At 39.5% G+C, this 13,433-nt stretch overlaps 1 protein-coding gene across 1 annotated transcript; it reads right to left on the bottom strand.

Moving 5' to 3' along the window:
• Positions 1–277: 277 nt before the first annotated feature.
• LOC102228512 (transmembrane protein 59) lies at positions 278–13,026 on the bottom strand. The gene is made up of 8 exons (XM_005795615.2): positions 12,684–13,026; positions 11,443–11,548; positions 10,986–11,080; positions 10,650–10,802; positions 4,245–4,350; positions 3,909–4,023; positions 3,334–3,451; positions 278–2,107 (listed from the first exon to the last, which is right to left on the bottom strand). Exons 1-8 carry the CDS (start codon positions 12,852–12,854, stop codon positions 1,949–1,951), a joined length of 1,023 nt encoding a protein of 340 aa, XP_005795672.1. The 5' UTR covers positions 12,855–13,026; the 3' UTR covers positions 278–1,948.
• Positions 13,027–13,433: the final 407 nt, after the last annotated feature.

Here is a 13,433-nt window from a genome sequence, read left to right as displayed (position 1 = left end):
TATTTAGACACTGTCCATCTGCTCTAGCTGCGTTTTTAAAACCCAGGACTTCTTCTTGGTTCTTTCAGTTATCTGAGCTTAAACAAGAGAAAACCTCCAATGACTTTTAAATACAGGGAAGTCTGGCTTCCCGGAAGTATCACCAAATTAGGACTGAGTTCAAACTTTTGTACAGAACCATTTATTTTTCACATTTATGTAAGCAATATATTGCATGCATATTGCAAGTGATAAAAAGTAGTTTAAACTTTGAAAAAGGAAAAACACAGACACTGAATCTGTAATGTCAATCATCCATTTATTAAATATTCTTCTAACAAAAACAAAAACCTCCGCTTGCATATTTTATTGAGTTACAGTGAAAACACTTTATTTCATCATGTTGTATCGTTTCATTGGAAATAAACAGTAAAAAGAAACAAATACAGTTTGAAATTCATATCCTGTAACTTTGAGTTTGAAGCTGCACATATACTGATCAGATGGCTTATTTAAACAAGAGTCCTAGCTATAAATCATTATTATATGTTTTAGGTTAACTGTAAATATGAACGCATAAAACAGACAAAAAAAAAAAATCACAAGTCCACAATAGAGAAGTGTCGTTACTGGCATGGCGAGTGCTTAGAACATACTATCATCTAAAAAACAAACAAAGAAAAAGGATTTATCACTTGCATGCACGATTAATTGTCGACATAGCGGGGGTTAAAAGAGAGCATTACAGGACACCAAAAGCACGGAGAGGAAAACAAAATATCTTCTCTAAGACTGTGCAATTCTGTTCAATAACAAAGGTCTATGTTCAAAGCTTTGCATTACACATTATTACAGGGGTTATCCTTCAATATGTGCTCCTAGGACATACAAAATAGTCAGCTATTGGAAAGCACATGGCACAGGTAACAGCTACAAAGTCTTGAAGTGATATAAGAGCCATAGTAATCATAATAGTCATAGCTATATTAATACAGTATCTGTTGCCATCTTGTCCTGGGTGTTTCTCTGTAAGGTCTGTGCTGTAATGGTCATACACAAAGAGCATTTACACTTGTGTGATGCATTAAATGTCCATGGCACTTCAGTAACACTTCGGCAGATTACTTATGTGGATAATTCAGAATAAATAGGAAAGAAAATAAATAACAGCTTCAGCCTTTCTCGTTTCCAGTCAGCACGCCCAGATGCTGTCATTTGAATTTGTTCTCCGCAGATGAATGAGTGCTGTTGCAGATTTATCCAAACACACACACAAACACAGGAATTAGATTACAGAAAGACGCTAATTTAGTTTTTGTCTCCCTGGTGAGGATTACTCACCTGAGAACGATGTCAAGAAGAGGATTTTCAATTTCAGAACCGTTTGCAACGGCGATATTTCTGAAGAGCTCATAAAGCTGATTATGTAAACAGATCATAAACTGCGTATTTGTTACTGTGTTTGTTTCCTGCGGTGCTGTCAAGTACTTTGCTCACCTTTCATTCATCTTCCTCTCTCCCACCGCTTTTCATCTCTCCAGTCTGAGTGAGCCATTTTAATTAATCCCAACTCTGCAAAAATGAGATAAATTAAATCTAACACGAATCTCTGAGTTTGTCCAAACTCAACATTAGAAATGACAGCGGTGCTCTCAGCTGTAATCTATCCTCTCTGCTCGTCTCATGTGTGGATGTGAGACGAGGCAGCGTCTCTCCGCGGTGAGCGAAGCGGATCCTTAATGATAATCTGAGGATGAACTTGCAGAAAAGTGGACTTTACAATGAAAAACTGAAGAAGAAAAACACATCTTGCTGACATGAGATGTTATTGATCATTCTGAATAAACAGGACATGGAGCCGTGCTTTTTATGAAACGTATTTTAAAAACTCTGCTGAGTGGCGCGTTGATGACAGGCCACATGTTTTACACGTGGTTACCAAAAGTAACAAGAAACAGCAGCTTTCTCTCTAAATGCAGGTTTTGTTGAGATCAACTTTGACCGGAAGTGGTCCTGCCTCCTGGGTCTCCTCCGACTGCTTCACACTGACGGCGATCATGGAGCTCAGATGGAAAGGGTTGACCTTGTGCACATGTTCCATGAACTCCTTATCTCCATTGATGCTCAGCTGAGAAATGCAAAGAAAAGCAGACAATAGCAAAGAGCCAACGAGGACATGACTGCACTGGCCAAAAGATTGTCTGGGGTTTTTCAGCTGTTTTGGGGTCATTTTTGATGTGCTGAATCCAAAAATCACATTGGTTTTTGCTCAATCAGGTCAACTCGAGCGGTGCAACATGAGCAACAAAATGCACGACTTGTTCTCACATATGGATCAGTGAGTGACGAACGGGGGGAGAGACTCCAACAGGACAGAAACGAGATGGAGAATTTTACACAGTGAGGACGTAATGTTCAATTTACATGTACTTACCGTTATAAGTGTTTATTGTTCAATTTACAGAAACCTAAGTTGCTAACATTTAAATATCCTTTTCTGGAAGAGAAATATTAATGGAAATGAACTGATAATGTCACAAAAATGTAATCAATTCAGTCAGTCTCCAAATCAAATCAAAAAAATCAAACCTGATTGACGTACTTGGTGGGCTCTTATTCTTTTTTATGCACACATTTATTGTGGAGTCATATTAAAATGTACACAGTACATTATGAATCTTTTTAATGGTTGACCTTTGCTGAATACGCCATAACGTTGTGGAATCTATGGTGTGCACTTCTGTGCACTTGGAGTTAAATAATTTTAGCACCTGGATGAGACGGAATCATTTAGATGTTAAAACTATAAATTGGAAGGTGTACTTTCTCTTTAATGACTGGATGATAGTGATCCATATGCTTATGGAAAATGATCCTTGCTGTCCAAAAATTGTGCAGCCTTATTAATCATCTAACTTGTGAAAACAACTTAAGCTAAACATCTATTGGCCTATTTGATATGCACAGAGGAGACAGTATCACACATTTAGAGAGATAATTAACAAGGAGTTTTATCTAATGTTTTATAGCTGCTGCTGCACATTGCAGCTAATAATGTGCACTGCTAGTACTTTATTAGTATATTAATAATCAACTAATAATTTAGAAGCACAAACAGCATAAGTGGGTTGACATAGGGCAAGGCTTAAAACTATTTAACCACTAAAATATATGTTGCATAACAAGGATTTGGTGATGAAAAAGGGATTTAATAAACTGAACAGAAACACTGTAATTCATCTTCCTGGATTTCCTGCCATGCTATAGTATGCTTCACTAATAATCCAAAACTGCAGGCAGAGGAGGAGAATACAGCAGGGGACAGAACATGGAGATACTCTTCTGAGTAAGTACCTGCGTCTTGATGTGCTGCTCTGGTGCGGTGACGAGGCTGGCGCAGCTCAGCCACAACATGACCATGATGGACAGGGAGAGACAAGCAGCTAAAATCCACCGCGGAAGACCTGAGCGTCTGGAACAAGGAAGAGGGAGACTGACACTGAGACACTAAAAACAAAACCACAGAAAAATTCATAACTAGACAGTCAAAAATAAAAATACATAGCATTCTCTGTTAAATGTTATCACTCATTTACTGCAAGCCAACAAGTGCAGTCAAGTAAGTACAAGGCTTGGTGTCCAGAGATGGAGATAATCCCAATTATATTCAAATGTTTGAATTTTTTCAGTCAAATATTACCACCAGGAGGCATTTCAAACTGTGGACTGACGCCACAAAGATTAGCAAAAGCTACAACCGAATAGGAGGAAAAAGGACAAGGAATGGGTGGAAAGCTTTGGTGTATCTGATCTCAAATTTAGCATGAATAAGATTTCACAACTTGTTGATACAAACAAGTTGTGAATCATTTAATCATGTGAATCAGGTCACCAAAAATATATATTTTTCTCTCTCAAAGGTTTCTGACCTTGACATGCAGCCCAGGAAGTCGTGGTCAGCTGCAGCGTCATCTGCATGCTGGATGGGATGCTTCCCTTTGATCGCGGACTTGCCTGCTCCTTTTTCTCCTCGCCCCTTAACGCCTGCCAGACAATTAGAAAAAGGCTCCACTTTGCTGACATGCTCAATACTCACTAAACTCTTTCACATTTTGCCACAACACACCAACGACGTTCAACGCAATATGTTGGAATTCCATGCATGAGACCATTAGGGTCAGGGCAGCTCGATGGACTGATTGTTACAGGCAAAATGTTGATCCAAGTCACATGACTGTTTGTAAGTGTTGTGAAAATGTTCCTACCATGAGGTCTCTGGGTGTGGGAGTGGACCTGAGGCCAGGGTTTGTCAGCCACGCTGGATCGAGGAGCCTGCAGCTCAGGCATGGAGTACTCCATCTCTGGCTGGCTCTGACGTCGCAATGAACAAGAGCAGAAAGATATTTAACCACGAGTGGAAATATAGACAGAAAACTTTCACCAATTTCATGCACAACTTTCCAAATTTCTTCATTAATATATAGATTTCAGATCTGTACCATTATTCTAGACAGAAGATGATTGATAAACCACTTAAAACAATATTTCAAAGATCACACCAAACCATATTAAGCACCTTGTTCTACAAGAATTATATAAATAATAATCTGTAACCTTTATGGCATCCCTCAAGATTGGGTTGACAGCTTTAGCTTCTGGTGCAAAAAATATATCTTTTCCATACAAATTCTTGTGTGTATTGCTTATTAAAATGACTCTTCCAAAATTACAGCCGAGCATTGTTTTGAAACCAAAGCAATGTTTCTACTTTCTAAGCCTTTAGACTTCAGTAAAACAAAGCGAGAGATGTCTACAAATGGAAAAAAACTTGAACTTTCCCTAATCTGGCATAACTTTAAACAGGCTGGTTATGCTTTAAAGTCAATGTGTCTCAACTAAAATAATTAAAGTTAACATGAGAAAACAATAGCACATTACTTATCACAGTTACTTTTTCACAAAGGGCCAGGTTGGTTTGAATACAATCCAAGATGGAAAACTGCTTTTTGTATTAACTCAGATTACCTGTTTATTCCACAAAAATTGTTTGATGATCTGAAATGTTTAAATGTGGCTAGAAAGCATACAGAAGAAGGAAGGACACATACTTCTTGAATATGATAATTTTCTGGTAAACTAAAAGTTTCCATCTAACATCAGAATTTTATGAGCACTAATAATTTTCCCTGAAGCTCATTAAGGACAGAGTTTTTATTTATTTAAGATTTTCTGTGTTCCTTCATTTCATTTCACTCACTTTAATGGGTTTTAACTTAGTACTGATGTAGTGTCTAAAAAAACCTATCTTAAACACACATATTGCCTGTCGTCACTGTTTTCACTGTTGTGTTTTTGGTTCACCCAGAGGACTCATTAAAAGAGGATTTTGCTTTCCCACTGCTGACCCTCTTTTCCCTACAGCAGCAGCTGCAGTCACTTTTAATAATAGTGTTGCTGGCCTCAGCAACAACACGCACATGTGTGCACCTAACGGTAAATCATCTCCCACTGCAGCTTGAATCCTCCCAACTGTTTTTTTTTTCCTGTTCATGTATTAATTTATGTGTTTCATCCAGCTCTGAACCTCCTATAGTAGCACCAGAATGTTGGTTTGCGCCAACCAAACCCAATCACTAGTCTGAGACAACAAAGCGCTGCAGCGTCCTGGAGTCACAGTGGAGAAACGCAAAGTTAGTTCACCTCCCAAAATGCCAAAATGAAAAGGCAGTTTTACAACTGAATTTAGGAAAGCGCCCATGAGTCATGTTTTTCTGACCGAGCGCATTGAAACCAGATGTAGCACCAGTGTAAGACGCTGTGAGAGAAAAAGGTATATGGGTGATTTTAGTGTGCTGTAGACTGAAATGATCAGAAGAAGAGATCATTATTATCTGTTTTAAAAAGAGTTGAAATAGGAGGCCTTATCTGAAGGGTTCATGGCTTTTAAATTAATATTTCTTGGCTACACTTTGGACATTGCTGAGTGTCTTCCACTCATATAGTTGAAATCAGATATTTACATACAGTATATACACACACTAGGGCTGGACAATATGGCTGAGCAATGTATCACAATGTAAGTCTTTCATATCAGTCGATATCAATAATTATTGATTAGGTTTCTGTCGTTTTAAATATGTGAAATACTGCCAAACTTTTGGTGAATCCACAGTTTTCATTCCTCTGTTCTTTTTTTCTTTTACCTTTATAGTGAAACCTTGAACTACAAGTTACTCAGCTGGTTGTTGCTACGTAACCCTAAGTTCCTCAACAGGTTGTTGCTAGGTAACCAAAGAGCAAGTGAGTTAGTTGATGCCACCAACCTTCCTTAGCTGCCTGTCAAAGGTTGAGCCGTCAAAGCTTTTCCTTTGCCTACATCCCCCAGAATGCTGTGCAGTTCTGGATTGGAGTTCAGTGAAACTATTGAACATTCTATCAGACGTATTATCTATTGATATTGATCATATGTCTATCAAGATATATATTGTTATTGATTTATTGTCATGAATTTGTGTCAGAATTTTTTTTCCAATTGTCTTTTATTTTCTTAAGGCATAAAAAAGGTAGGAAAAAATTTTTTTGTAAAAAAAAAATATATATATATTTTGTTTTTTTTAGGTGATCAATTGTAATTTTCTCCAAATACAAAGTTGTTATTTGAAAAAATACACCAGTAGTATTGTTCTTTAGGGGTTATCTGATGTCACAATATTTTTTTACCTGCAAGAGTCGTCTACAGTAGAAGGAGGGACAGGGTCGGTTGGCATGCCTTTTTATCTGTCGGCCATATTGGAATTAACAAAAATAACTTCTTGTATTTGCAGCTGATGGCCAGTAGTTGATAGTGTTGATAGTATCATAAACACAATTCAGCATCAAGTGGCTGAATTGCATCCTCAGGAAACATCCAGTGCTACGGAGCGACAATAATGGCCTCATCATTTAATTCTGGTGTAGTGAAACAAACACATATAAAAGCTACGCAACACCCGTTTTTAGATTGGGGTTTGAGACTCCTGTGCTAGATGCATTACCAACAAAGACAAATCCACACTGAATCACACCGAATCGTTCAGCTAAAACTGCAGACATTTTGAGTGTTCCTTCTATCTTTCCTTGTTGTTTACTTGCATGGGGATAAGTGCTAAAAACAAAACATTGTAACATTTAGAGCCTTGCTAATTTGCTATGCACATTCCCAGATGGGCCTGTTTGCTGCAGGAGGGACAAGTGTTGGCTACTTCATAAAAGTACATTGCTTCATGATGAGAAAAACCTTTTAGTTGAATACAAATGAGTCTTCCAATTACACAATAAATCTACCCCTGACTCGGTTACACAAGTTTTATCGAGAATGGGCCAACATTTCAGCAAACTAGTTAAACTCTTGTAGAAGGACACAGAAGGTTCATCCAAGTCATACTGTTAAAAGGCAAAGCTACCAAATAGAAACCTATAAAAACTTGCATCTGTCTCATTATTTTGGCATTTAGCAAACAGAAACAACTAAAATTATGGTCATGGTGATCTTAATGATCCTAAAAAAAGAAGTGTGGTCTGATTTAATGACAGAGAGTGAGGGGAGGGGAAAATTGTTTTTCAGGTATCTCATTTCAAATGTGTATTTCTGAAAACAAAGTTAGACACAACCAACGCAATGGCTGCTTGTAGATTGTCAGCCCTCTGTGGATATTCTCATACTGTAATTTGTATTTCAGAGAGCGTTTCCCACCTTTCCCTCAGTGTGTTGGATATTTTTTTTTTTTTTAAGTCTGAACCTGTCACATTTTTGGCAGTGTATCAACTGCAAGCTAAACATAGGCCTGATAAGTTCCCTACAGTCCTGCTGAGGCAGGCTTCCCTTCACAGTGTTGTTCTGCATGCAAACATCCATCACCAAGTCCAAAAGCAACTCTAAGAAGGCAACAGCCAAGTTAGCACACCAATCCTCAGACGCAATTCTGAATTCCCACATGAAGAAGGCTCTTTTCATACAGAAGCTCTTCTGTGAGGGTTAGAGTACATAAACACTATCATTTCCCTCTGAAACGTTCAATTATGCAGCTAAAACTGTCATCCATGCATCCAAACAGTAAAAAAAAAAAAAAAAAAAAAACACTTGACAGAGATGCAGGTTTCTGGTCAGCTTTTTTAACTGCAGGGTTTGATTGTGCAGCCTGGTGGTTTAACAAAGCAAATCTTTTTTACAGCTTCAATTGATAGGTGTTTTATTGTGTTGACTTTAGTTTAAGATTCTTAAGACTCCTCTAGGAAGCAATGGAACATTGCATCTTTGTAAAAAATAAAAAAAATTAAATTTCATGAACCTTACTTCTCAAAGTTAAGCAAGGCAAAGAATGTTTTACTGGATGCAATCTCAAATGAAATACACCTACCTCGTCGCTTCAGAACAACTGGTCAAAATGTTTCAGGGAAGGGAAATTATAACAAATCTATATGCTGTCTCTTTAAGATTTTTGGTAAAAGTTTCTCGATAGTGTGAGAATTTACTTCTAACAATGCAATTGCCACATTCACATTTTATCACATTTTATTTTTAGCAGTCTTCTGGTTGTTAAATTCTGCATTGTGTCCCATTTTATTGTGATTTCACCAATGAGGCTATCAGAGTACAAACCTGAGTGTCATGGCATAATGTCAGAGGATGTTTAAAACCTTTAAAGTTGTGTGAGAATAAAAAAATGAGCTTGTCACTGTCACAATTCAGCCACCTTTCCCTGCCCAGCTGCATGCTCACTCATGCTGCACATTCAGTACATGATGACTCCCAAATGGGTGCGACAGCTACTGGCACTCGCCCAACCTTAAGAGAGGCATAGAGTCGAGGGTATAATTCCCAATCTAAACAGGAAACAGAGTGCAGCATCAAATAAGCTGCAGGGGTCTGCTGAGTTCCTTTAAACTCCAAATTACAACCATATGAAATAAAAAAAAATGACTATGGCTCATTTTGAGCCATAGAATAACTAGAGAAACTAAGGGACTGATACATTTTTATGCAAAATACGACCACAAACTTCAATGTATTTTCTACAAATAGACCAACCCAACATAGAACATAATCGTAAAGTGGAAGAAAAGGGTTATGGAGAAAGGAAGGGAGAAGAATAAGAACCTGAAAAGAGTGGAGTTCATATATATTCAGATCACTTCTACTTTATAGAACCACCTTCCACTGCAGGTAACGTTGGAAATGTTTGGGATCTTTTCTTCCAACTTTTCACACTAAGAGACAGAAATCTTGAAACATTTTTTCCCCCTGCAACATAGCTCCAGTTGAGTCAGATAAGAAGGAGAGTTCCTGTAAGTTTTACATTTCAAATCTTACAGATTTAGGTTTGAACTGTGACTGGGCCAATTCTAATTCTAATAGAATTATCTACAGTGAGTCAATCAGGCCCTAAACTGAGGAAGCATTAAGAGACCATCACACAACCTCCACTATATTTAACAATTAATTTGATCCCTTTTGGTGTGAAAAATGTAGTACTATTATGCCAGATGTGACATGACACACACTTTCCAAAAGGTTTCCCTTTGTCTCTTCTGTCTGCAGAATAGATCCATAAACATTGTAGTCATTTAGGGAAATTTTCTGGAGAATCAACATTTCCGTTGGTAAATTTGAGAAGCATCCTTTGTGTTTGCATTGGTTCCCCTTTGAACATGATGGATGTAATTTATATGGGCCGTCGTTCTTATTGTTGAATCCTGAACACTGACATTAAATGAGACAAGTGAAGCCTGCAGAGTTTCAGATGTGGTTCTAGGTTTTACTGAGACCTCCTGACTGACTCGTCCACATACTCTCAAAGTAATTTTGACACACCAGCAACTCCTGGGAAGATTCATCACAGTTCCATATTTTCTCCATTTGTGGATGAGACTCTCGTTGTGGTTCACTGGAGTGTCTAAACCTTAGAAATGGTTTGGTAAGCCTTGGATTCTCATCTGCTCTTGAATTTCTTTAGATTTGTGTATGGTGTGCTGCTTTTTGACATCTTTTAGCCTACTTCATATTGTCAGATGGGTTCTTTTGAAGCAATTTCTTGATTATACTGGTCTGGCAGTATCAAATTCAAAAGTGACCAAAGAAATAAAGCCAATATTTCAGATAGCTGTTAATTTATGATAGAATAAGGGAAGGGAAATTATATTTTCTCATTTGGTCATTTTGGTTTGAAATCTTTTACCTTAAAAATAAAATAACCACTATTTTGATCTAATATTAAAATGTGTTTGATCATCTGAAATATAAAAGTATGAGGAAAAAGCACATCAGAAGTTTGTGAGAGGGTGAAATCATTTCACAGCAAAGTGATAGTATCTTCACTTGTCTATTTCACTGAAGTATTTTTGAATTAATTCGATTGATGTGAGCTGAATTTAAACCAAACCGCTTTGTTAAGAAATCAAATAAGAATTGGATGTTTCTGCCTAGTGAAGTGGCTTTGGTTTACTGAACTGAAACTAACTGAATAAGCTACTGTTGGTTTTGAAAAACTAGAAGAAATTTGAATTTTTAGTTGTAAAAAAAAGGCTTTATAAAAATGTAAAAATAAACAACTGCCTCGTAAACAATTGCTTTGCATTAAAGTTCTCTTCTTTAAAATTAAAAAGAATTTTTAAAATCTGGTCGGGCCTCTTACCTGGAAAACCACAACCTTGCCGTCGTCGGCCTGCAGGTAGAAGGTCCAGGTGGAGGAGATGAAGCTCTGGGCCGAGCTGACGATGTCATTGCACCAGCTGGACACGGCCTCCATCACAGAGGGGGGCTTCGGGCGCAAGGTCATGGCCCTCAGCTGCCAAACAGACAAGAACTGGTCAAACAGTTAGACCAGAAAAGCCTGGCTGACCTCAGTGTGTATGCAAACGTGTCTGTAATGGTAATTTTCAGCGCTGACTGGTGAGTCATGCTCGTTTTGAAAAGCAGCACGTAGGTATGGGAGTGTGAATTTATTGTGTACAGAGCTGCCTTCCCTCACCTTCCTCCTCATGATCTCAGGTTCAGAGGGTTGGCTGGCACAGCCGGTGCTGCAGGCCTCCTGCTCCAGCAGCTTGATGTATGCCTCCTGGCAGGCTGCACAGAAAAAGAGGACAGTTGTAAAAAAAAAAAAATAAAAAATTGACAAAATAAAGGCCAGGCTGCACGAGAACGAGGGAGAATTTGCTTCTGCTGTCTCCTGAGAAGAGAATTCACTCTCCACTGAAACCAAACACCTGCATGGATGGCAAATCACATGACTGATTTTCAATATGGCAGTTGAAAAAGGTGACTAGCCTCTTGCTGCAAGAAAATATCAATAAAAAAAACTTCAACTTGACCCAAATGTGCGGCATCGGTCACTTACGTCTCCATCAATGATGCAATATCTGTGAAGTTATTCTATCTGGGGACAAAAAGACAAACAGTCCCATGCAAATATTGCCTCACTGACTCACCTCCCTGACACTCCTCCTTGCTGGTATTAAAGCCGGCGTCCCCATTGACAAACTGGCAGATGGAATAGAGGCGGCAGCCGCGGTGACAGGCGTTCATTATGGAGTCCTACCAGCCAGACAGAGAGGGAAACAAAATTAGAAACATCCCCTGGTAGTCTGGGAGAAAGTCCACTTAAGTTTGTTTGAGACGGATGAAGCACGGCATCAGTTAATGACACAGTGCGGCTGTCATATTGTGGGCTGTCATATACAGTTTATAACAGACTCCTAGACACCGTCAGGGTAAACGTGTGGTAATGAGCAAGCTGGCTGTTTTAGACTTGTGAAAAGTTTAATGTGATGGCGGGGGGAGAGCGGGGAGGAAGGGTCTCGATTTTCTCTGCTAGTTGGAGAAGTGGCGCCCTCTAGCGTCCACTGCGAGCACGGAAGAGACAAAGAGATCCTCTGAAATATTTAGTGCAGCTTTTTCAGCATCTTTTCTGGGGGATTGTCGATGATTAGGAGAAAGCCGAGATAAGAACTGTTCGTTTTTCAGCAAACAATACTTGGTATGAATGTATTTCCCAAAACACGATAAACAAAAGCAGGCCGATTAATATGCATTATAAGCCTACATCCTTACTCTTTCGCATCGCACAGTTCTCAAGCGTGCTATAAAGCCCGCTTTGCAGGTCGGCTCCTCGCAGCCTTGCAGGATGTCTGAACCACACCTGAAGGCAGCAGAGAAGCAGAGGGAGGGGAGAGCGGATAAAGGCTGCAGATTTAACCGCATTAGATCAAAGAAACCGCAAGAAAATGTCCTTCATCCCCGCATCCCGCTCGGGTCCAGTTTGGCCTCCTTCTGTGCGCAAAACCGCAAACTCTCACTAACTGGTATCCCCTGATCCTAATCTGTCTTGGTGCAGTGTTGAGAAGGTTTAATCACGGGACGAGCCTTGGATGCGGTCCACATCTTGGACTTGCCTCCAGGGCGCAGACGAAAAATGAGCTACATCTTTTCGGCCTAATTGTGCGCGCCGTAAAGCGCATCCAAGAAGATGCAGAGAAATGTCCGAGCCTGGATCTAGCTGCGCAGAAATGCGTTTACCTCAGCTACTCATTCTTCACACTATAACTCCCGAAAATAGCTCGTTATAAAATATGCTGATGTCGCTGGTGAAATATACCATGATAAGGATCGTACCCGCATTCAGCCAGTGCTTTTCCTTTCAAAGACAGCTAAGCGCACGGGAGCAACTTACTTTAGCGGGGCTTTTGTTTTTGATGGTAAGCTGGCATTGCTTTTTGCAGTAATTGATGTCACCCAGCTGGTTGTCAAACAGATCCGAGGACGTCGCGGCAGCGAGCCCGGAGAGAAGAACCGAGAGCAGGGCGGGGAACCAGCCGCGCATGCTGCCGCCGAACCGGAGCATCAGAGGGAGCCTGGACAGAGGAGCGGAGAGTCGGCCTTCAACCCGCACTGAGCTACCGGGGATGGTGCTGCTGCTGCTGCTGCTGCCTGGGCTCGGCTCCTGTCTGTCTGCTGCTCTTCCGATCTGCTCCTGCTCGTGCCGTCACGCGCATCATCACCGTCCTGCACGCACACACGCACGCACGCGCCGTTCTTCTTTAAACTGAACCTGCAGCGCAGCCTTCACTGCAGTGTGTAATGTACCTCTGATGACTTTGGTACAAACTGTTAGAAGATGGTAAGCAAAAATGATGTTGGTAGTATCTATCTATAGATAGATATTTTGTTATATTATATAACAAAAAATCATATTTCAATCATTCAGTTTTTACTTAATTTAATAAATGTCATTAAGTCACAAGCACATGCTCTTGCATTCCTTACTGTTCATGCGTGAAAAGTCATTTGTTGCATTGGCTATATTGATTTGTGCTACATCTGCGTGCTGTTTGTGTGAAAAGACTGAATACTGAACCAGAGCAATGAAAATATCATAAATCAATCACATGTTAAATATTAAAAAACATGTTTATGAAATATT

This window comes from Xiphophorus maculatus, chromosome 9, assembly GCF_002775205.1.
Source record: "Xiphophorus maculatus strain JP 163 A chromosome 9, X_maculatus-5.0-male, whole genome shotgun sequence".
NCBI classification, from domain to species: Eukaryota; Metazoa; Chordata; class Actinopteri; order Cyprinodontiformes; family Poeciliidae; genus Xiphophorus; species Xiphophorus maculatus.
The sequence above is the reverse complement of the archived record's forward strand: the minus strand, read 5'-3'. Positions and strand labels throughout refer to the sequence as shown.

Bases quoted from the DNA above. Each gene is read 5' to 3' on its own strand.
- LOC102228512 (XM_005795615.2), bottom strand. From the start codon at position 12,854: ATGCTCCGGTTCGGCGGCAGCATGCGCGGCTGGTTCCCCGCCCTGCTC. The intron at 4,351-10,649 runs GTAAGAGGCCCG...TTGCGACGTCAG, and splicing joins GCAAGGTTGTGGTTTTCCAG to AGCCAGCCAGAGATGGAGTA. The intron at 2,108-3,333 runs GTACTTACTCAG...TGCATTTCTCAG, and splicing joins AGCAGCACATCAAGACGCAG to CTGAGCATCAATGGAGATAA.